This window comes from Pseudorca crassidens, chromosome 9 (assembly GCF_039906515.1).
Source record: "Pseudorca crassidens isolate mPseCra1 chromosome 9, mPseCra1.hap1, whole genome shotgun sequence".
Classification (NCBI taxonomy): Eukaryota; Metazoa; Chordata; class Mammalia; order Artiodactyla; family Delphinidae; genus Pseudorca; species Pseudorca crassidens.
The window spans coordinates 66,690,958-66,715,997 of record NC_090304.1 but is presented as its reverse complement, the minus strand read 5'-3'; the positions used below and the strand labels follow the sequence as shown (position 1 = coordinate 66,715,997).

At 36.9% G+C, this 25,040-nt stretch overlaps 1 protein-coding gene across 8 annotated transcripts in view; it reads left to right on the top strand.

Annotated features, from left to right (window-relative positions):
* NOX4 (NADPH oxidase 4) overlaps positions 1–25,040 on the top strand; it is a 154,411-nt gene that overhangs the window by 110,396 nt on the left and 18,975 nt on the right. For all 8 annotated transcript variants that reach the window (XM_067750666.1, XM_067750664.1, XM_067750663.1 and 5 more), the window contains 2 exons: positions 4,836–4,917; positions 23,694–23,813. In XM_067750666.1, the coding sequence (XP_067606767.1) occupies positions 4,836–4,917; positions 23,694–23,813 (202 nt within the window). The remainder of the gene's footprint in view (positions 1–4,835; positions 4,918–23,693; positions 23,814–25,040) is intronic.

The window sequence follows — 25,040 nt, the reverse complement described above, 5'->3', positions numbered from 1 at the left end:
ATAAGGGACAAAACCACTATAAGAAGAGTGTTCAGGCTACCCTATACATTAGACTGTTTAACCTCTATTTCCTATACATTTTTCATACCAACCTAAATTATAATTTTCTACATTTCCCCTGACATTGTCACCTGAAGGCTTGATGGCCATGTGCGTCTTATGGACCTCAGCATGGGGCATGGTGCAACTGGCTAGTATACTATGTGCCCTGAAAGGCCACTTGTTTATTTTTCCCATCATCAGCCCAGATTAGATGGTATTACTTGTCGCAGGGTATGTGTGTCTGAGGGCATTTCTGAGAGCAACTCTTCTTAACAACGAGCATCTGTATTGCAGTGAAGGTGTTAGTTATGTTACCTCTGGAAAGAGCTGGAAAGGAAATGACTTATTCTGACTTAACCACACATTCATGCATCTCACCCAGTAGTAACCAAGAGCACTGCAGAAGCTCTAAGGACAAAGTGGAGTTCTGTCAAACCCACCTGTTGCAGGTTGGGTTCACCAGAAACTGATTCTGAGAAGTAATTTGTGAATGTAAAATGCTTATTAGAGATCCACACCTGTGAAGGGAAGAGGAAGGCAGTGAAACTGGGTACAGGAAGAACCTGAACCACCATGTAGTCTCTATGAAGCCTCAGCCAAAGTGGCAGGAAGCTTTGGAGCAAATTTTGCCCATCAGAGTTGCCTGTGTACAGCTAAACTACCCCTGCCTTGTTCAGTCACTGGATTTGAGCTGTTCTGGGAAAGGCAATTCCCCTGCACCTAAGGCAGACTCTGATGTTGTAACTGACAGCTGGAGGCTACCTGCTGACTGTGCTTTTTGCTTTTTCTCTTCCTTATTATTATAGTGGTAGAGAGAAGACTTTATTTTTTCTCATTCCAAGAATATATATGCATACTGTTTTTTGTTGTTATGCAAATGTTTATTGCTTTTGTTACGTTCTGCATGTTGGGGAGGATTGCAGATTGCCTATTTTCCACTAAAGGGAAAATAAAGAATTTGAGTCACAGTAAATGTACAAAACAGTTTGTTAAAATTGGAAAGAGTATTTTAGTTTTCTCATCTTTGTTTTCAAATAAATAAGTATATTGTCTCACAATTGGTTGTCCAGGGAACCCAAATTAATGTAATTGTGTGCAGCATGTCATCCAGGTCTTGTTGCCTGGGAATCCTTTTGTTGATTGAATGAGAGAAAGAAACAGTGGGTGAAAGGCTACAAAAGCTTGTGTTAATTAAGATATATCCCCTACTGGTAGAAGATTATGGTCAGACATTATCACATCATTAGTCAGCTCATCAAAATATCACTTTGCAGAAAATCCTCTGGTTCTTTTCAGTGGCTTTAATGAAATTGTTCTAAGAAGCCCTGTGAAAGGACTGAGCTCTAGTTTTTGGATAACTGCCATTTTCTTAAGAAACAGACTTTGGGCCTACTGAGAAAGCAGATCAGCTGGTGTGACATTTTACTCTAAGAAAAGAAGAACTATTTTAAAATTTTTGCTATTTAACAGAGGAAACATCAATTTATTTTGGTCTTTTCCTTAGCATCAGATAAAGAATGGGGTGCTAATAGCTGAAATTTAGGAGACTAAAGAAGGATTAATGTAAGCATTTGAAACAATTTATCACTTACTTGGACTTTTCTAAGGATAATTTTTATCATTTATTTTTATCCTCATAAAGAAAAAATAAGCAATCATTATACTTTTACGGGAAAAAGTTAATTATTCTCATTTAGGAATTTATACATATGGTATAAAAATGGAAAATTTAAAAAGGACAGTTTTAAGGTACTGTGTATATTTTCTGTTTGTGTATATGTGAACTTTTTTTTTTGACAGTCGCGCTAGCTACTCAAGAGTCTTCATGTTCACTTGGTATTCCTTGCATTTATGATACCCAGATTAAAGGATGCTCCAGATGTAGGAATACTAATTATAGATTTCATAGTTTGGGTAGCGTAATAAATGATCTCTTATATGCTACTTTTGCTGTGTGTGTAGAGGGTGGGTTTTTGTTTGTTTTTTAGTCCTATCAGTATAATGTCATCTCCAGAGATTTTTAAACTTATATTAATTTTCAGCACCCAAGGATATATCACATTTAATATAACTGTTTGATTGAACAGTTCTTTACTTGATGTGTAAAGTTCATATTTGCTGTTGGGTTTTGCTTTTATTTTTCAAGACCCATTTTAGGAAAGGCATAAATGGGGGGCAAAAGAAGGAAAAAGAGAAACACTGCAAAGCACTCATTTAATGGGATGCTACATAAATTGGGAAGTAGACTGAAAAGCATGGGTCATGTCATCAGAAAAATTTACAATGAATTTCATTCATTGAAATAATCATGAATTTCGTTGATGAAAAATAGCAGCATATGGGCTTCCCTGGTGGCACAGTGGTTGCGAGTCCGCCTGCCGATGCAGGGGACACGGGTTCGTGCACCGGTCCGGGAAGATCCCACATGCCACGGAGGGGCTGGGCCCATGAGCATGAGCCTGCGCATCTGGAGCCTGTGCTTTGCAACGGGAGAGGCCACAACAGTGAGAGGCCCGCGTACCGCAAAAAAAAAAAAAAAAAAAAAACAAAGCAGCATATCAGTTAATAATAGAATTTAATTTTAAAAAATATGAACTCAAATTAAAGAGTAAGTGTGCCTAAAGGAGAGAAAAATAAAGTATGCTTTCTTGGACTTGTGGACTGTAGGGTACAGCCACCTCTGTTTGAATTTTCTTAGTTCCTCTCCAAGTGTATTGTAAGAACTGTCAGAGTGGTGAAAACAAAATGCAGAGTAGAGGTCAGCTAAACATCTGATTCGATCTACTTTAATAAATATGAGTATAAAATCCACATCCTGTTTCTCAGCCATACTTGTTAACCACTGTACTCACAAATGTTTAACGTCTGGCTATTCAGTAGCCTGGAAAGGGTGAGTCATCGTCAAGTGTAGATTTTCAGTATTTTGTGGAAATTACTCACCTTTTGTTAGTGATGGTTACTGCAGTGCAGCGTTTCAGCTTTGTACTCTGTTCTCAGCCTGATGGTGTGACTCTGTCCAGGCTAGAGTACAGGTCCCCTGGCTTTTTATGGTTGATCGATGACCAGTGGGGCTCTTCTAAAAGGCGTTAAGATTAACCTAGGCAAACAGTTTTCTGTATCCAGTAAAAATGGAAATCAGAAATAGTCTTCCAACAAATATTTATCTAACACCTTAATATGTATCAGATAGTGTTCTGCATCCTGGTGGCACAATACCCATCTACTAGGAGGAGGGGGAGGGGTGGATAGACAGATGTATATAACAGTAAAAATGTAATATGATAGATTCCATGAGAGCGTAGCACAGAGTGTACTAGGAGTACCCAGCAGGGCCATCTATTCCAGATTTGGCAGGAAGAAAGAAAGAAAGAGGAGAGATCAAGGAAGCCTTCCCTAGGGATGACTCTAGAGATAGTGACCATCTAATCCTAGAAATGTGGGATCAGTATTAGAGCGATAGATTACTCTATCAGTGCAGATAGCTTTTCGTTATAACTATTTCTAAGGTAGAACTGAGGATTCTTCCTTTCTCCACACTCCATTTTTCCCTTCTCTTCTTTTCTGTTTCCTGTCTCACTTCTTCCCTCCCTGTCTCTTTCTCTTCCTCTTTCTTTTCCTCCCTTTCTCCCTCTTTCCTTCGTTATGAATTCATGAGTACAGAATTGTATTAATCAGATTCTTGGTTCATGACCCACTGTCATCATTGGACAATTTCTGGCTCTCATTCATTCACTGATTTATGATGCTATAATGAATACATATGACTTTATTGACAATTTCTTTCACCTGCCTTTTTGCTTTTCTCCTATTTCATCTCCTCACTCCTTCTAAAAGGTAACCATTGTCCTGAATTGTGTATATCATCCCTTTTTTCACTGGTTTTCTTTGTTTCATATATAACATACCCAAATAACACATTGCTTAGTTAGTTTTTAACTCAACAAAAAATAATATTCTTCTATATGTAATCTGCTGGTATTTTTTTCACTCAACATCATACTAGTATGATTCACTGTGTTTTTATTTGTAACGGAATTCATTGTTTCACTTCAACGAATATTCTATTGTGTGAATATACCACAAATTATCCATTCTCCTGTTCCTAGGCAATTGAGTTGTTTCCATTTATGTTGTTCTGACCAGTGCTGCTATGAATATTCTTTTTCTTCTGCCTGAGACATATTTGAAAGTTTCTGCAGAGTATATACCTAGCGAAGGAAATATTGGCTCATAGGGTATGCAAAAGTTAAACTTAAAAGATAATACGGAATTGTTTTCCAAAGCTATTGCACCAACTTGCATTTCCGCCAGAATTATATAAGAGCTTATGTTGATACAATCCTAACACTTGGTCTTGTGAGATTAATTTCTGTCAATTGAATGCCACATAATGTGAATGCTATCTTATGGTGTGTGGTTTTAATTCTCATTTCCCAGGTTACTAATGAGTTTGTGCATCTCTTGGTATATTTATTGGTCATATATGTTTCCTCTAACCTTTCAATTGTAAGATTTTAGTATTAGTTTATACTAATTTGTTATTAGTATAAACTAATACTAAATACTTGTTATTTTTATATATGCAGTTGTTATGACATCTTAATTAGAAAAATATGCATAGTCATTAAAGTGAAATAAAAACCTATTTTGGTAGTACATAAAATGGTGGGTAAATTTCTAATACAAGATATGCAGTCAAAATAGTTAACAAATTAAAAGAATAGGAAATAATTCTATTTTGAAATTCTTTTATGACTTTTTTCATAGCCTGTTGTTTATTTTTTTTTTGACAGAACGATTTCGAGATTTACTCCTTCCTCCATCTAGTCAAGACTCCGAGATTCTGCCCTTCATTCAATCTAGAAATTATCCCAAGTAAGTAAGGAGTTCTCTAGGTATTGTGAAGGGAATGGGCATAATGATGGGTGAGCTTTGAGAGGGCAAAGAAAAAATTTTTCCATTTTAGGATTTCTGAAAAGGCCTGAAAAACCTAACCTAACTAACTAGAGCATCTCCTGCACTATAATGTCTCAAGCTCTTCACAGCTAATCCCCCATCTGGTTTCCTGTTTTCTGTCCTTTGAATGTAAGGATTCATTTATATATATTTTGTTATTGTTGTTGTTGTTTTGGGTTTTTTTTTGCGGTACGCGGGCCTCTCACTGTTGTGGCCTCTCCCACTGCGGAGCACAGGCTCCGGACGCGCAGGCTCAGTGGCCATGGCTCACGGGCCCAGCCGCCCCGCGGCATGTGGGATCTTCCCGGACCGGGACACGAACCCTTGTCCCCTGCATCGGCAGGCGGACTCTCAACCACTGCGCCATCAGGGAAGCCGTATTTTTTTAACATCTTTATTGGAGTATAATTGCTTTACAATGATGTGTTAGTTTCTGCTTTATAACAAAGTGAATCAGTTATGCATATATACATATATCCCCATATCTCTTCCCTCTTGTGTCTCCCTCCCTCCCACCCTCCCTATCCCACCCCTCTAGGTGGTCACAAAGCACCGAGCTGATCTCCCTGTGCTATGCCGCTGCTTCCCACTAGCTAGCTATTTTACATTTGGTGGTGTATATATGTCCGTGCCACTCTCTCACTTTGTCCCAGCTTACCCTTCCCCCTACCCATATCCTCAAGTCCATTTTCTAGTAGGTCTGTGTCTTTATTCCCGTCTTGCCCCTAGGTTCTTCACGACCATTTTTTTTTTTTTTTTTTAGATTCCATGTATATGTGTTAGCATACGGTATTCGTTTTTTCTCTTTCTGACTTCACTCTGTATGACAGACTGTAAGTTCATCCGCCTCACTACAAATAACTCAATTTCGTTTCTTTTTATGGCTGACTAATATTCCATTGTATATATGTGCCACATCTTCTTTATCTGTTCATCTGTTGATGGACACTTAGGTTGCTTCCATGTCCTGGCTATTGTAAATATAGCTGCAATGAACATTGTGGTACATGACTCTTTGAATTATGGGTTTCTCAGGGTATACGCCCAGTAGTGGGACTGCTGGGTCATATGGTAGTTCTATTTTTAGTTTTTTTGTTTGTTTGTTTGTTTTGCGGTACGTGGGCCTCTCACTGCTGTGGTCCCTCCCGTTGCGGAGCACAGGCTCCGGACGCGCAGGCCCAGTGGCCATGGCTCACGGGCCCAGCCGCTCCACGGCATGTGGGATCCTCCTGGACCGGGGCACGAACCCGTGTCCCCTGCATCGGCAGGCGGACTCCCAACCACTGCGCCACCAGGGAAGCCCCTATTTTTAGTTTTTTAAGGAACCTCCATACTGTTCTCCATAGTGGCTGTATCAATTTACATTCCCACCAACAGTGCAAGAGGGTTCCCTTTTCTCCACACCCCCTCCAGCATTTATTGTTTGTAGATTTTTTGATGATGGCCATGCTGACTGGTGTGAGATGATATCTCATTGTAGTTTTGATTTGCATTTCTCTAATGATTAGTGATGTTGAGCATCCTTTCATGTGTTTGTTGGCAATCTGTATATCTTCTTTGGAGAAATGTCTATTTAGGTCTTCTGCCCATGTTTGGATTGGGTCGTTTGATTTTTTGATATTGAGCTGCATGAGCTGCTTGTAAATTTTGGCGATTAATCCTTTGTCAGTTGCTTCATTTGCAAGTATTTTCTCCCATTCTGAGGGTTGTCTTTTGGTCTTGTTTATGATTTCCTTTGCTGTACAAAAGCTTTGAAGTTTCATTAGGTCCCATTTGTTTATTTTTGTTTTTATTTCCATTTCTCTAGGAGGTGGGTCAAAAAGGATCTTGCTGTGATTTATGTCATAGAGTGTTCTGCCTATGTTAATAAGTGGTTTTCAAAATAACCACATGCTAGATATGATTTTAGGAATTTATTCTTCTTTAGCATCTTGATAACTCTTTCTTAAATGGGATAGACTTTTTCTTAGATGCCACAAGTGTATTAATTGGTTGAAGCAATGTGCCTCATCTTCCCAGAGAATAAGGAAGTACCAGGTTTTTATTAGGTATTCTCTTCCCTAAAAGCTGATGTACGCTGGTGTCTTGATCCTTCCTGTGGAAGCTTGGAGTACCCTCTACTTTTTGAGTAACCTGACTCTCTTTACTTACTCTCTTTAGCTAGTATGCAACAGGCTGAAGAATGAATAAATTATTATCTGAAATAGAAAAAACAGTCACCAAATTAAAGAATTAGAGCTTGGTTTACACATATTTAATCAAAACTCATCATGATGTTGAATGATGCATTCTTTGATCAGTTTGACAGTTTATTCAAGTATTTACTGAACTTCACCTGAGTTAGTTTTTCCCTGATTTCATAGCTATGATAATATTTACTTAATTCTGGTCACAAAATAAATACATAATCTGAATTATCTGTTCATTGTTTCAGATATTAATCCAGGTTTAATCTCTAGCAGTAATCTTCCAATTTCTTCCCAGTACTCACAGGGACATACATGTGCCTGGAGAAGCCTTGCATGGGTACATCACTCATGTTCATGTTGGCAGGGAGCATGGAGGTGCCTGAAGAGATCCATGCATGTCTATCAGTATTTTTGCCCACAGCTGCTATTCGCAGGGGCCAGTGATACTTGCTTTTCTGCCTCTTAGGCTTACTGTCTGACTGATACCATTGTTTAAAGGAGACTTACAATGGTTTCTCAACTGGTAATCTGTCTGCAGTTGTTTCCCTAGGTTTCCTTAGCTTTACAAGTATCCTTCTTGTTCTTAGATTTCTTTTCTGATAGTGATGTGATCCATTCTAATATTCAGCAGACATCATGTGACAATCCTTTGTCAGTGTCTAACCCTTGGAGTAGATATACTTTTTGACATCTGCAGATTAAAGAAATAAAAATCACCCATTGATGCCACACACACCGTATTATGGCCGTTCAGTGTGCAGACTCTGAAGCAGATTGCCTTCCCTGCTGACTCGGTGACCTGGGTGACCTAACCCTCTGTGCCTCAGTTCCACCTGTGTGAAAGGAGGAAGATAATAATACTTACCACTCAAGCATGATACAAAGATTAAATGAAGTAATAAAATATTTTGAACTGAGCTTGACACAGTAAATACTGCATTTTAGCTGCAGGTGTTATTTATTGCTATTCATTTAAAATTGCATCTAGAATTAACTAGATTTGCATGTTTCCAAACACCATAGGAAATAGGTTGTTCATTTATCTTGCAGGATAGCTTTTATGTCAAGATACTTTCGTCAACCCACCCTTATTAATATTTAGGGAAGTACTATTTATTCAATATTTCTAAATTACTGCGAGATGCTGATGTGAGACACCACCTAGGTGACCACTTAACATCTTTATGAGCTTCAGTTTTCTGAACTATCAAATGAAAATACGCTAATTAAAGGATTCTGGGGCTGAAAATATTTACATAAAATTCTGGATTAAATACAATTAGTTTATTTAAGTTACAGAATATTAACCATTTTCATCTTCCCATAGCTGATTTAATGTCTAGTTTGGCAGAATTTTAGGAGATGCTGGGGGACGTAGAAGGGATAATATAATTCTGTTTGTGCTGTGCCTAGGCAGTGTTGAGTTGGTCCAGGAAAGAGCATAGGAGCAAAAACTCTGTGCATGTAGACAATACCCACTTAAAGAATGTTGCGGTAGAAGAGAAAGTTGTGGTAGGGCCAATTAGTAAATACAGGTGGGCAGGGAATCTGTGTGTCTAGACCTAATTCAAACTAATTTTGTATTCATGGTTTTTAATACTCTCATTTTTTCTCTCATTTATATTCATTCTCAGATATACTCTCATTTATTCATTATTGAAGATAACTAAAAGTCAAGGAATTTGTAATTTTGTGACACACAAAGATTTCTAGAAAGCTGAAAGTTTAATCAAACCGTTAGTATTTGTTGCTTTTATTCACAATGCCGTATATCTATTTATATTAAGATTTTTTTTTTAGTAATTGTTTGAGAGTTTAATTTATTTGTATGTCGCTAAAATTTCAGCAGCTAGATCTGCTTTATAGTAAATGACATTATGTTTTTATATTAATAAACATAGAATTGGCTGCTGAATTCTACCAGATAAGTTTTTGGCACTTACAGATATAACCATATAATTTTTTTAACATCTTTATTGGAGTATAATTGCTTTACAATGTTGTGTTAGTTTCTTCTGTATAAAAAAGTGAATCAGCTATATGTATACATATATCCCCATATCCCCTCCCTCTTGTGTCTCCCTCCCACTCTCCCTATCCCACCGCTCTAGGTGGTCACAAACAACAGAGCTGATCTCCCTGTGCTATATGGCTGCTTCCCACTAGCTATCTATTTTACATTTGGTAGTGTATATATGTCCATGCCACTCTCTCACTTCGTCCCAGCTTACCGTTTCCACTCCCCGTGTTCTCAAGTCCATTCTCTACCTCTGCGTCTTTATTCCTGTCCTGCCCCTAGGTTCATCAGAACCTTTTTTTTTTTTTTTAGATTCCATATATATGTGTTAGTATACGGTATTTGTTTTTCTCTTTCTGACTTACTTCACTCTGTATGACAGACTCTAGGTCCATCCACCTTACTACAAATAACTCAGTTTTGTTTCTTTTTATGGCTGAGTAATATTCCATTGTATATATGTGCCACATCTTCTTTATCCATTCATCTGTTGATGGACACTTAGGTTGCTTCCATGTCCTGGCTATTGTAAATAGAGCTGCAATGAATATTGTGGTACCTTTCTCTTTTAGAATTATGATTTTCTCATGGTATATGCCCAGTAGTTGGATTGCTGGGTCATATGGTAGTTCTATTTTTAGTTATTTAAGGAACCTCTATACTGTTCTCCATAGTGGCTGTATCAATTTACATTCCCACTACATTACGATTATTCTGATTCTTTTACTGACTCATTGAATATAGACTCCATTTGTGAGAAATACATTTTAAGAGCTAAAATATGGGTTAAGAAGTGACTTATTTGCCCTATATTACATGGTGTCACAGAGTGATATTTACAGAGGATAATGTAGCTGACCTTCTTTAAGTGAGACTCAGCTACACTGGTTAATATAGGCTGATGAATGGACTGTGGTAATTTGGATTGGGAGTGGGTTCTCTAGTGAGCATAGTGTCCCTATAATCTTGAGCATCTTATAGAGACACCTAACAGACAATGAAACGTGGAAAAGGGTGTCTTTTATTTAGGGAAAGAATTCATGAAGAGAACTGACTAGTTCTTGAAATGTGTGTGTACGTGTGTTTTTTAAGGGTAAGCCATTTTTTAAAAAAACGTTACCTGCGATGATGCTGGGGAACGTTGTTCTAAATTATAATCACGCTAATTAGTCACATTCTTACATTCCTGAATTCAAAGGTGACCCATTGCCAAAACCGGGCACATCCATTCTCATCAGAATGTCATAGAAGACATTGCACCATGAAAATTCGCAGAGCAGGAGTAGATGTGTCAGAAATAGATGAGTGAAAAGCAGGAAATGAATGCATACTTAATATAAAGTAAATATTGATTCATAGGTTAGAGGAAAGAAATGGAGATAATGAGCTTAAGTTTTTTTGCTCATTTCTTAGCTGTCATCATCATTATTAACTGTGAAGGCTTTAGGTTTATAATGTATTTAGAATAGAGGGTAGCTATAAATATTCTTATCCTTGTAAATGCAGCTTCGGGATGTAAAACGGTTGAAGACATTTGGCATAATTTCACTCACAAATGACTTGCAACCATGTTGGCAATTAGGCCAGCAAAACATATTCCAATGGCTCTGAAAGTTTAATCATAATACATATAAAAATATTGTGGAAAACAGGAACAAAATGTCACGTATCTCTATTTCGTTCTCATAAAGATCAAATTCTCTGGAATGCTTAATGTCAGAACTGTTTAGAGAGGGGAATACTATTTATGACAAAATTCAGAGCTCTTTCTTTTTGGCTTGGTTCGCCACCAGAGGACAACCTTGATTATTTGGACAATAAAAGCAATGTCTCAACTTAACGTCATTTCCAATGGGCTGTTTAAAAATGGCTTAAAACAGTGATATTGAGTAATATACTTAAATTGCAGAGCCTCAGATGACCTTTCCAGATGTCATCTATTCTCCAAATTGTCTTCCTTTCTCTTCCCAAAGAAAGTTTTGAGTTCCTCTTCCTCCAGAGACCCTCCCTCCCACTTCAGTAATTTTTGTTCAATCTGCACATTTGTAATATATTTGTTACCTGAGTGAAGTTATTCTCATTCATAATAAAAAATAGCAACATTTAACACTTTTTACATGCCAGGATTGTGTTATGTGCTTTATATGCATTATTAATCTTTACCATCCCCTATGAGTTAGGTAGGACCATTTTCCCAATTTTACAAATTTTACAGATTAAGGGACTAAAATTTAAAGGGGTTAAGTGACTTATCCAAAGTCACATGGCAGAGCTGGGTCTCAAACCCAGGTCTGTTTGGCCCCCAAATTATACCTAATTGTGCTATACTGCCTCTCATTTATTCATCTGTCCATTTTTCCATTCTTCAAATATTTATTCAAAAACTACATGCACCAGAAGCTGTCATAATTACTGAAAATACAAAAATGATTAGGACATAGTATATGGCTTTGTGGGACCTAGAGTCCCATTGGGGAAAAGCAGAATCAGAGTTTAATGGAGAAATTAATTATAGCAATATGATAAGTCCTATAAATTATAGAGAAGTACTAAATTCAATCGGAGAAGTGAAGATAAAGTGCCTTCCTGTCTAGGCAATTCATGTAAAGTTTAATTTTCCCTTTGGGGAAAATCTTGACAAGTGCTATGGAACCAGATGAAGAGGCTTTTTATAGATGGAACAAAGAGTATAACAGCATATGGAACCTGAAAGTGGGTGGTTCATTGAGAGATCATATTTCATATTCAGGAGGGAAGTGATAAAGGATAGGGAAAGGCAGATAGATGTCTGAGAATGTTAGGAGGCACAATCAGCAGAATGGGATGACTATTGGACAAAAAGAAGAGGAGGTAGAGGATGAAAGGGTGAGGGGAGGGAAGGGAAGAGGAAGGACTTTAAGGAAGGAATTCAAGCAGTTTCACTTGTATCGCATGCTGGCTTACTGTCCCCGTGACTGAGGACAAGTGGGAGGTCTTTCTGAACATGATTTTTTTCCCCTCTATTTCAAATACAATATTAGCACTACAGGAAAAACTCCCTGTTTCTCCTTTACTCTCACATACAATACTTCTAACACCAGGTACGTGGGAGTTTTTTCCACACCAACCAATTCTTTGACACCAGATGGGTGTCTGGCAATTCAGTTCAATTCTGACACTAACCAGAGTTAGTTGCAGACCCTACAGCTTAGGGGTTCAGTCCCCTAAGATTGCTCACTCCCACTTCAGATGCCAATCACAAGTAGTAAGTTCCCAAGCGTCTTACAGCGTCTGCCCAAATTAGCTACGAATCAGGGTTCCCATGATCCTCTCCTTGGATTCTGTCCTTTGCTCACAGAACTCAGGGAAACGCCTACGGATTTATTATACAATAAAGGATATGAAAAAGCATACAGACGAACAGCCAGATGAAGAGATACATAAGGTGAAGTCTGGAAGTGTCCCAAGTGCAGGAGATTCTGTCCCCAGAGAGTTGGCGTGCACCACCCCCTTGGCACGTAGATGTGTTCATCAACCTGGGAGCTCTCTAAACCCCTTTTTATGGAGGCTTCGTCACAGAGGCATGGTCAGTTATTAACTTCATTTCCAGCTCCTCTCCCCCCTCCAGAGAATAGCGGGGGTGGAGCTGAAACTTCCAAGCTTCTAATCATGGCCTGGCATTTCTGGTGACCAGCTGCATCCTGGAGCCCACCAAGAATTGTCTCATCAGAACAAGAGACCTTCCTAGAATCAGGAAATTCCAAGAATATAGGAACTCTGTGCCAGAGGCTCCTATCATTGAGGAAATTACAAAGGTCTTAGGAGCTCTGTGTCAGGAATAAGAGTCAAAGACTAAATACTAGAATAAAAGATTTTCCTAGTACCCATATGTAGAAGAGTTTAGGAGCTCTGTGTCAGGAACTAGGGATGGGTGGGTAGATAGACAGATAAGTACCTTCCCTCTAGTGTTGCTTTGAGGAACACACAGTGCCTGGCATAATTCTACCTCGTAAAGCTTTGTGATTGTTAAATAAAATGATGTAAAGTACCTGACTTTTTGCAAATGTGAATTCTCATTAGTATCCCCATTCCCAGCTCTATTCTACCTTTTCCCAAAGCTATGCCTCACCTCAGGGCAGGGTGGTGAGGTTCTATCCCTTCATTCCAGTCTAGATCCTGCCAGAACGGACGTGTTCTGCCCAACAATGATGGCTCTGGGTGATGGGATCTGATGGCACAGTGATTACTCAGGAAGGGACTCTTTCTATTTTGGGCCTGCTTATGACGGATGCACAGCCGTTCTAGTAGTTTCCACAATCACAGCTAATCATAACCTTCTTCATAATGTACATAATATTAAAGGATTACTTTCTCTCATTTTCTCATCCCTAAACTTAGGTTTTCTTTTATTTAGTAGATAATATTCCAACACCTGGCTGGCAGGAGATCTAAAAAAATTGATATTTTTAGGATTCTTAATTCTTGAATATTTTCGAATCTAGGCAAGCATAATGTCAAAATTAAGCTGATCTATCCATAGATAGTAGGTCCCAGCCCCTGGGCTGGAATTCACAAGTAAAAACCCTGCCATCAGGACTGCAAAAGCAAGTTGGACCACCAAAAAAAAAAAAAAAAACACCAAACAGTTCTACAAAAACTGAGGCATTGCTGAAATTGTGAACATTCTGCTCAGATACACGATAAGTCAAAGAACTCTGTTAGTGCAAGACTAATGGACAAAGAATAAGGATGTCTCCGTGCTGAGTGAGAGAATAACTGGTTCTGGACTCAAATAAGAACTGGTTCAAGGATGGGGCCAAGAAGAACCTGTAGCTGGGAGGTCAGGAAGCTGAAATCTTAGAACAAGTTGAAGAAGTAAACACTTTCTAGGAGATTAAGTTAAGCATATTGGTTGGATTCTCCATCTAGTGCCTTTGAGACCATTTACTTTCTTTGTTCTACCTCATCCTGCATTCTCAGCTGTCATACATCTTCTCAGGCATCAGCTGTTTTTAGTTTTTTAATTTTTTATTTGTCTTTGACTCAGAAATTGTCTATCAGTTGAGAGAGAAAGTGGCCTGAAGTTCTTCCTTTGTTAAAAATCTTAAAATCCTATCTTAACACCCTTGGATAGAAACAACCTCCTTTTTGCATAAGGTGATATATAGCTCCTCAACAATATTCTCAGCTCTAGAAGAGTGAGATATTATCAAAGTTAAGCCATGATTTTAGAAACAGTTTATGAACCTATAGTAAAAATGAATATTAAAAAAGCAGTTAAAAATTAATCTATTCATAATGGTTATGGTAGTATAATTTTGATAATATACTTGTTTTACGGAACTTCTAGCCAAAGAATTTTTCTCCTCGCAGCCCCTAAATTAATTAACGGTTTCTGTTGGAAAATCTTGATTAAATGATTCAGAACTCCAAGAAACAGACATCAGTCAAAGCAGTTTTTCGAACAATGTCGCTTTTATTTATGCATGAGATTGTATTATGTATTAATCACTCACTCGTTAATTACGGAGATTTCTTAGCCCTCTGCTGATGAAGTTTTCTTCCTTAAGTTGTTCCTAAAGTCTAAGCGGTGTGGACCACTACCCACCACCTCCCACCAAGTCTTAACTTAAATGTTAAGGGCTTGCCTGGGTCACCATATTTAAAATCCCCACCTGCGCCAGCTCACTCTCTATCCTCCTACCTGCTCTTGTAGAACCATCAATGTCACATGGGATATTGTTAGAAACACAGACTTTACCCCAGCCTTACTGACCTAGAAAATCTGGGGGTGGAGGCCAGCACTCTGTGTTTTATAGCAAGCCCTCCAAATGATTCTGATGCACACTAGCATTTGAGGACCATTAGAGAAAGATAGAAAGATTTCGAAGACTTTCTCAAGCTTTTTAACTCCCTCCCACTCCTTGTTGTTTTTATTGATATGATTACTTCCTGGGAAAGGAATAGTCCAAAACTGCAACTGTCCTTTCCAGGGAAACAGTTAATCACATTCACCTTTTTCCCAGAAACAACTGTTATATGAAGGATGGCTCTGAACCCTTCCATCCTGCAAAGCAGGAATTTCCAGGAGTTCCTTGATACAATGTGCCCTTTTCATATTTTGTTTTGCCTTTATGTATTATCCCTAACCAAAATAATTTCTAATTGACTGTAATCATTAATATGTGATCATTAAGAAGATGAGCTTTGGAGTCAGTCTTACAAGAAATTTAGTAACGCTTCTTAATAGAAATGTGGCCTTGAGAAAATTACTTAACATTTTGAGTTTTTGTTCCCACCCCAGTAAAAGGGAGATTATACCTTCCTGTAAAGGTTGTTGTGTGAATTAGGAGTGAAGGTGTATATAGAACATTTAGGTAGGTCCTGGGTTAAATTAAATGTTCAATGAGGAGTATCTATTATTATGATACCTTATTTTAGGTTTTGGGAGGTAAGGGTCTGAGATAGTTTTTGATTTTTTTTTTAAATTAGAATCACTTTTAAAGTAAAAGTTAATCAGATGAAGATAACAAAGGCAAATAATTTTCCAGAAATGTACATTTGCATCAGCATTACATGTATGTAAATTATAATGCTTTATTCTTAATAATAAAATCTAACATTTATCACACACTTACTATGTCCAGGCACCATGATAAAAGTTTTATCAAGTATATTTGCATTCAGCTACATAAAATAGAAACATAGCTAAAAGTGATGAGGGCTTGTTTTTCTCATGTGACAAGAAGTACCAAGGTAAGTGGTGGCTTATATTAATCCAGGGTCAGCATGTTACATCTGAGGTGTCTGCAACTCCCCTTTCCTTCTCTCGATTGCAAGATGCCTCTTTCAGCTTCAGCCATCGTATTCTCTTTCCAGACAGAAGAAAGAAGAGCAGAGGGCATAAAAGGTGCAGGCAAGCTGAGTCAGCGTCCTCCTTTTCAAGGAGCTGCTCAGAACCCCAACCCCAAGCATCTTACTTCATATTACCCTAAAGTGGGTCTTATGTCTTTGTAAGAAAGAGTGGGAAATATAGTCATTTTTTTTTCTTAAGTGGATACATTACTGTAACGCCACCACCAATTGGGAATAAGGGAGAGAAAACAGATAAAGGGTAGACAACCAGTGGTCTTTACCTTGCCTGAATTATCTCATTTAATCCTTACAATAACCAGTGAGGTGTGTATTATTTACATAACCTTCTGTTTACAAGGAGTGTAATTGAGGTACGAAGTGATAGGTAACTTGCTCAAGGTTACATAGCTCCTAGCTGCTGAAGCCATGATTTAAACTCGATTTAGAGCCTACATTCTAATTTACTATATTACTATGTAGTAAACACATAGTTTTATTCATCTTCCTTAAATTTTCTTTAATAGCTCTTTTAAGTTGCAATTTTCCCTCCTACTTGGATTTTAAACGGCTATTTTTTGCTGTTAAAATCTCTGTACTGAAAGTAATTGCTGTGAAAGTTTTGAGAACAGAAAATTTTACCCTACTGTGAGCATTCTCCCCTCTGGTGAATGAGGTTGCAAGTGTATTGTCTCTAAATTAAAGGCAAATGAACGTGTTGAGCATATTTTATTCTTTCAGTACTTCTTTCAACCAAAATTTTTTAGTGCCTATTGTACGCCAGCAACTAGAAATAACAACTGAGCTAAACTATTTTAACAGTGTCCTGATTTTCCTGGGTTTTTGAGTTAGTAGTAAAACCCAAGGAGGAAATCTGGTGATTCCTAGACAATAGGGCTAGCTGTATTTATAAAAATATGTTTTATTTTTTATGGCATTTTATTGTTTTCAAAGCACTTTCATGTGTAGTATTTTGTTTGTTACACCCATTTATTCTATGAGTTTATCTTATATTTACCTCTTTTTGATTAAAAACCTCTAGTCAATCAAAGAGTAAGCATAGAAGCTAGAATGATAGAAACTTATAGCAGTAGAGTGATTATTTCTTCCTGTCTGAAAAATATTGCAGCTGGTAAGTTGTATCACAGCTGAAATCCAGCATTTTGGGGTTCTGTTATTCCAGAATCACCTAGGGAGGAGAAAAATGATGGCAGAGGAAGGTGAGACAAAACATTAAAATCCATATACTCACAAAATATGGTAATATTACACTTAATTCCCAAAGGCTGTCTAACTTTATAGTTGAGATTTTGTTGATGGTATTTCTGAACTCTTACTTTCTTGGATTATATTTTTAAATATAGTTCTGTGTCATTGTTCTGGTTTTGATTTCAGAGTCTACAGTTATATATATGTATATGACATTACTTGCCTGTCTTCCTTTTCAACCACTTTCTTTTTTTCTGTTGGTATTTAGTGATCATCTTTCTACAATAGTTATTCTCTGTCTCCTGGTAATGCTGATATGAATTATGTATGATTTTATTGGCATTCCTTATTGATCGTACAATTTTGGAGAAGATTCACGTTCAGGTAGCAGACATTACCCTCCAGATCTTGAAATAACTGAATCATCACTTTCTATAAAGTCACGAAGAAGATAATATTCACAGAATACAAAAGAAAGAGGGAAAAGTCTCACTTTATTATCAGCATTAATGGAATTCTCTGGAAAGACGCATTAGAGCAGTGCTTCTCAGACTTTAATGTGTTTACAAACCACCCAGAGGCCTCAATAAAACACAGATTCTGATTCAGTAAGTCTGAGGTTGGATCTAAAATTCTGTCTTCTAACAAGTTCTCATATAAAATTAATGCTATTGGTCCAAGAACCACACTTTGGATGGAAATATACCACATATTAGTCAAAGCCTAATGAAAGGCTTTTCCTTCCTTTCAAGGTCAAATTTTATCACATCTGTAACCAGGGAAGAGAGGAGTGCTCAGCATGCTGTACAGAAAAGAAGAGAGTAGAATAAAGAAGTCTCTTGCCTCATGGTCACCTATCTTTGATAACAAAGGAAAATCTGAAAGCACACCCCACCGAGCTGAATTACCAATGATTAGTAACATAATATCTGTAACAATGTTTTTTCCTTACAGTCTGTTTTATCTGAACTAAGTGTTAACTACAAATATTTTACTTTCGAATAAATTTTCCTCCTATATCTTTATTCTTTAACTTTCAACTTTTTTGTACCCTATCTTTTAGCTGATTCTCTTGAAAAAACCCATGACTCAATTTTATTGTCTTATGTTAGTCTGACAGTCTTTCCCATTGAGCTGAAGATGTTCGTTCATTTATGTTGAATTACATTCTACAGAATTATTTTGTACTCATTATTTGTCCCACGTTTTCTGTTTCTTCCCCTACCCTCTCTTTTTTTTTTTTTTTGCCTGTGAAGACAAGATGCATAATAATGACATTTTACTTCTGTTTCTTAATTGAATTGAGCTCTCTACACTAATGGAAAAGAAATGACAAAACAAAATATAGCATAAATAAATTTGAGGTTTAAGAGTTTATTCACACTAAAATTAGCCAGCAACTAAGCCAGCGAGCTATATACCTTGCTTTCAGCAGGAGATAAGTTGCCATGTGGAAAAAAGAAGAAAGCTAGGAAAGGGATGGAATGATTTGTTTGAGAAAAAGAAATTGTAAAATATTTGCACCTAAATGCAGATAAGTGGACAGAAAATAAAAAGATTTGGTTATCATCTTAATAAATAACATTCCAAATTAAATACAATTTAAAAAATAGCACTCTTTGTTGGAAAGGCTGATGTAGTATAAAAGTCTAAACTAAAGATCTAAACTCAATCTTAAAGTGTTTATTTTAACCAAATATATTCCCTCTAAAAGCTTTCAGAGGTAATTTTATTTTAGTGTGGCTTGCAGATGGGTTTAAATATATGTTGGAATGGGGTGTGAAATTTGGCTAGGTGTTTTACCTGAAGATTCACTAGGGGTTGGTCAGCTTATAATTCATGTTTCCAGTTAACTACCTAGTGTGTGCACAGTTTGAAGAGCTTGGTAGCTTTTCTTTTATATTATTTGAACTAGTTTTTGCATATTAATAAGCATTTCAAGTCACATATTAGCAGATCAAGCCTAAGTTAGCCAGCACAATAAAAAAAAAAAAAAAATCAAAGGGCAAAAACAAATTCTCCTTAACTTTCTATAGGAACTAATTCCAATAGTGAGGATCCACCTATATGTTTATGTATGTGTATGTGTGTATTTAAGAGTGAAAAATAAACATAATATAGCACACTAGATGCTCAATAATAACCTTACTAGTATAGAAAGCCTAAAAATCTAAGCACACAAACATTAGTAATTTTAATACATGTTTGATATGGTAGGAGATAAAAATAATTGCTTGGGGTCGTAACCCATAAGGAATGTCCTACCTAGATGAATAAGTGAAGTGAATGCTAAAGCCTCTATTTGCTCGTAACATCATATGTATTTATCCCCAAAAGTTAGAGCTGGTTTTAACAGGCCATATGGGTGGTGGACAAGAGATAAGTCCTGGGCTCTGAAGAGGGTTGGAGAGCAGATCAGAGACCCCTGCAAATGGCCCAGTGGATAAACTAGAGATTAAATAGTCGGCTTGGCAGAAGTCAGTCGGCTCCTGACTTATTTTGTCCTTGGTTCTGAAGGGAATTAGAAAAGAAATCTCCCCTGGGGCTTCCCTGGTGGCGCAGTGGTTGAGAGTCCGCCTGCCGATGCAGGGGACGCAGGTTCGTGCCCCGGTCCGGGAGGATCCCACGTGCCGCGGAGCGACTGGGCCCGTGGGCCATGGCCGCTGGGCCTGTGCGTCCGGAGCCTGTGCTCCGCAGCGGGAGAGGCCGCAACAGTGAGAGGCCCACGTACCGCAAAAAAAAAAAAAAAAAAAGAAAAAAGAAATCTCCCCTGATATTTAGTAACCACAAGCTCCCTCTCACTTGAGTTGAAACACTGAATTCACAATATGTATATAGCCCACTAAACACAGAGACAAAAATTTAGTTTAAAGTGATTCCAGATTCACGGCATCCTTTGGTGGCCTGGAAGAGGAAAATGAAAATACTCTTTTGGAGGGACACATTTTAATCCTCAAAGTATTCCTATACATGAGGCACCAAAGAGCTCGTATTTTGTAAAAAATGAAACATATCACATGTTAGTAAAAATGTATATTTAAAAAGTATAAAGCAAATGTTTAATATGTCAAAAGAAATAAAGGAGAGTATTAAAATAATGATTAAGAGACAAAGGACAATCAAATTTCTCAAAACACTTTTGAAAAAGAGCCAATAGACCTTCTAGAAGTGAGAGATACAATATCATAAACTTGAGCAGTTTATCACAGCCATGGAGAGAATAATGAATTGTCAAGTAGAACTGAAATAATTATCCAGAATGCAACACACAGAGACAAAGCCATGGAAAATATGAAAGAAAGGTTGAGGTATGGTGGATGGAGTGAGAGGTTCATGCATTCCTTTACATTAGAGGTTCAAAAAGAGAAAAAGAGAGAGTGAAGGAGATGTAATATTTGAAGAAATAATAGCTCAAATTCAGGGATATCAATGAATCTCAAGCAACATAATAAAAATAAATTCACCCTAGGAAAAATCGTAATTTACTTACAGAAAGGTAAAAGCAGAGACCAACACTTAACATAAAAGTAGTCAAAAAAAAAAAAAAAAGAGGGGAAGAAACAAAAAGTTGGACAAACAGTACAGGTGATATTGTGGTACGTAATTCAACATCACTGAACTAAATTCTACAGTTCAAAGGAAAAGGCTGTCAGACTGGAATAAGAAAATGAAACAGGGCAATAAGCTGTTTTCAAGAGATTTGGTCAGAACATAAAGGTAAAGACAGGCTGAAAAGTTAAAGAAGGTGAAGAATACAGCAGAGAAATTCTAACCAAAGAAATATTGTTTCAGATAAAATAGACTTTAAGGTAAAAATATTTTCAGACATAGAGTTAATATTCAGTGAAAAAAAGGTTCAATTCATTATTTCTCTGGTTGAAAGGATTAGAATGAACTCCTTTTTTAAGAAGACAGTTTTGATTTTTTTGGTTTCATAAATAGAAATGGAGTTCATTCTGGTGGTCAATATAAACCACTTCTTAGATGTGTGACCTTGAGGAAATATTTAAACTTCTAGAACCTCAGCTTCCTAACTGAAGAAGTAGAATAATACCACTTAACTCTTGTTTAATAATTACAAATAATTCATCTAAAGCATGTAGCACTGTGCCAGTCACATAGCTCTATTGACGTCAGAATAGTCAAGGAAAAAGCTGTTGGTTTTACATTGTAGTATCTTTACATAAACAGAAAGATTAGGCCTATAAATTTATTTTGGTTAGAAAAATAATCTTTGGGCTGTCTAATTTAGTTCAAAGATAGCTATTCTCTTATAAAAATCTCACTACCCCAGAGGCTTGTTATATTCCAAAATTTCATTAAAAATAACATTTCCTTTGACATCAACCCAGATAGAATATGTGGAGGAATGTCCATTTTTGCCAAACACAGGATTGATCTGAGATCAAATCAGAACTTTATAGAGATGTTTTTTGTAAACTTTAAAACACTATAAAGTTGTTCAGTTTTATTATCCACTTAATGTCAACTAAGAAAAAGTATTTTTTTTACCTTTATATACTGTATTTTTAATTAAATTGCTAGGTTTTTTAAAATTTTAATTTTTTAATTTTTAATTTTTATTTATTTTATTTTTGGCTGTGTTGGGTCTTCGTTGCTGCGCACAGGCTTTTCTCTGGTCGCGGCGATCAGGGGCTACTCTTGGTTGCGGTGCGCGGGCTTCTCATTGAGGTGGCTTCTCTTGTTGCAGAGCACGGGCTCTAGGCACACGGGCTCAGTAGTTGTGGCTCGCGGGCTCTAGAGCGCAGGCTCAGTAGTTGTGGTGCACAGGCTTAATTGCTCTGGATCTTCCCGGACCAGGGCTCAAACCCATGTCTCCTGCATTGGCTGGCAGATTCTTAACCACTGCGCCACCAGGGAAGCCCTGGACAGTTACTATTTTTTAAGAAAGTCTTTTTTTGTAATAGTAAAAAAGCTTTAAAATGGCAGTGTTTTATATATATGGGTCTTTTTTTTTTAACATAAAGATATCTGGAACTAGGCAGTCCATAGAGGGTATGGCAATTTTATAGTCATCATAAGTGTTTAGACCATCAAGTCAACATTTCAGGCACCAGGAAGGAGGAAAGAAGGGAACAGGGATAGAGATGCAACTTTCAACTGAGACAGCTTCCTTCAAGGAACCTTCCAGTTTTCCTAACTACACTTCCATTTATATCACATTAGGCATAACATAGTCACACAACCGAAATAGATGCAAGACAGTCTGGGAAATGTCGTATTTTGGCTGGGCACTTTGCTTCCCTGAATAACGTTAATGTTTTTTTACTAAGCAAGAATGAGACCTAAATGTCCATCGACAGATGAATGGATAAAGAAGATGTGGTATACATATACAATGGAATATTACTTAGCCATGAATAATGGCTCAGAATGAAATAATGCCATTTATAACAACATGGGTGGACCTAGAGATTATCATACTAAGTGAAGTAAGCCAGACAAAGACAAATATCATATGATACTGCTTATATGTGGAATCTAAAAAAAATGATACAAATGAACTTATTTACAAAACAGAAATAGACCCACAGACATAGAAAACAAACTTATGGTTACCAAAGGGGAAGCGGGGGAAGGGATAAATTAGGAGCTTAGGATTAACATATACACACTACTATATATAAAGTAAATAACCAACAAGGACTTACTGTATAACCCAGGGAACTATACTCAATATTTTCTAATAACTTATAAGGGAAAATAATCTGAAAAAGAATAGATATATGTATATGTATAACTGAATCACTGGAAACTAACACAACATTGTAAATCAACTATACTTCAATCAAAAAAAAAGCAAGAAAGAATGGGAGGATGAATATTGAATGAACGATTTTCAAGTTTCATTGTAGTTAAGAAGGATTTCACACACATACACACACATACATTTGAATATACAATCACAAGTAGAGTAATCAGAGATTCCTTTGAGAGTGTGCTCTGGCTATTTCTATACTAATCAACCTAACCAGGGCAAGAAGAGGGACAGGGTTAATTTCTTTTCTGTTCACATGGTAAGCGTTTCAGGAAATATTTCTGCTGCTATCTTTACCATGGAGAGTAATATTATTGAATTTAGACACAATAAAACAAGATATTTTAATTTAGTCCAATATAGTAATAAAATAGATCAAAGCCTTAACTAGTCCTTAGCTAACTATCATGGTCCTATATACATTTCCCTACACTTTAAATGAATGTTTCCCTCAAAATACCCATGCTTTGAAACAGATGTGCTTGTGTAAATATTGACAGTTCATAAACAACACTTCTTGTTCCTTTAAGCTTATCACTATGAGAAACAATGAAATGAGGCCCGAGCCATCACAAAGCCTAGACACTAGATTTATCATGTTTGCCACGTATTATAGAAATTTAATTTAACTCATTTTCATTTTTTCCACCTTTGTCTGCCTTGTCCACAGGCTCTACATTGATGGTCCCTTTGGAAGTCCATTTGAAGACTCACTGAACTATGAGGTTAGCCTCTGCGTGGCTGGAGGCATTGGAGTAACTCCTTTTGCATCAATACTCAACACTCTGCTGTATGTCATTTTGATCCATTATGTTAGTCCAAGTAGAGAACTGTCAATATTTCAGACAGCTCTCTTTCAGTAAGAAGTAATTCCTTCCAGAATTCTTTTACTTATTGTTCAAGGAACTCCATTTACTGACTGATAAGGGGAATAACTGAGTGATTCTCAATACGTGGTCTATGGCTTTCAGCGTGTTCTCTTGTAGAATAACGTCAGTATCACAATTATGCATTCCTCTGTCCTTTTCCTCTGTTAAAGTCATTCCACCAGCCTCTGTTTCTTTACTTTCTCATCAGGGGCAAGTGGCATTACTAACGCATTTAGTCAACAAATATTTTTGAGCACCTATGTGCCGATTCATCTTATAGTTTCTGGTAATACAGCAATGACTAAAGAGAGTCTCTGCCCTTAAAACGTTTACATTCAAATGGGGCAGGAAGAAAATAAACCAGTGAAAAATTCATAAATAACATTATTTCAGAAAATATTAGAACTATGATGAAGAGAATAGAGATTAATGGGATATAGAAATAAAGGGCCCGGGTTATTTTAGAAGTATGGTCAGGGAAAACCTTTCTGAGGAGATGACAAATGAGCACATCATTCCTTGGTCTGTTACTCAGCAAATTTATAACCGACTGAAGAATAAAAATTTCAAAGGTAAGATTGCTTAACCAGGATATACTTATTCAGTTATTTTAGTTCTAGCATTATAAGCAAAAATTAATGGACAGTAATTGTCATGAAACCCACAAACAAAATCTATTCTGTTCACTTTTCAAGAAAATACAATTTGCATTAAAAGTTTGTTTTATGAAGTACTAAAAAAGAAATAATAAGTTGAAGTGATACTTGATATAAATCTGGGACTTTTTGAAGGTTCTTCGAAAAATAACTATATTCCAAACCAGAAATTGTTTCTGAAAACGTTTTGCAAGTTATTTGGACACCTAAAGTTTAAAAAAAGGAAGAATACTTTCTTAACCTCAAGCCTACTTCGTAATTATAAGGAGGAATCCAGACTTGGAATTGTGAGTTGCTAGAATGAATTACATAGTAGGTGGTTGTGAAATCTCTTTCTTTAACAATTATTAAGAAGGGGGTAAAAAACGAACTTTCTGGAATGGTTTTGGCTCATTTTGCCTGGAAGCCAGGGCAAGATGACCATTGGAGCCCTGTTGAGTGATAGAATTCACTGAAAACAGAGAACTTTCTTTTCCTGAGATGCAGAGCTGA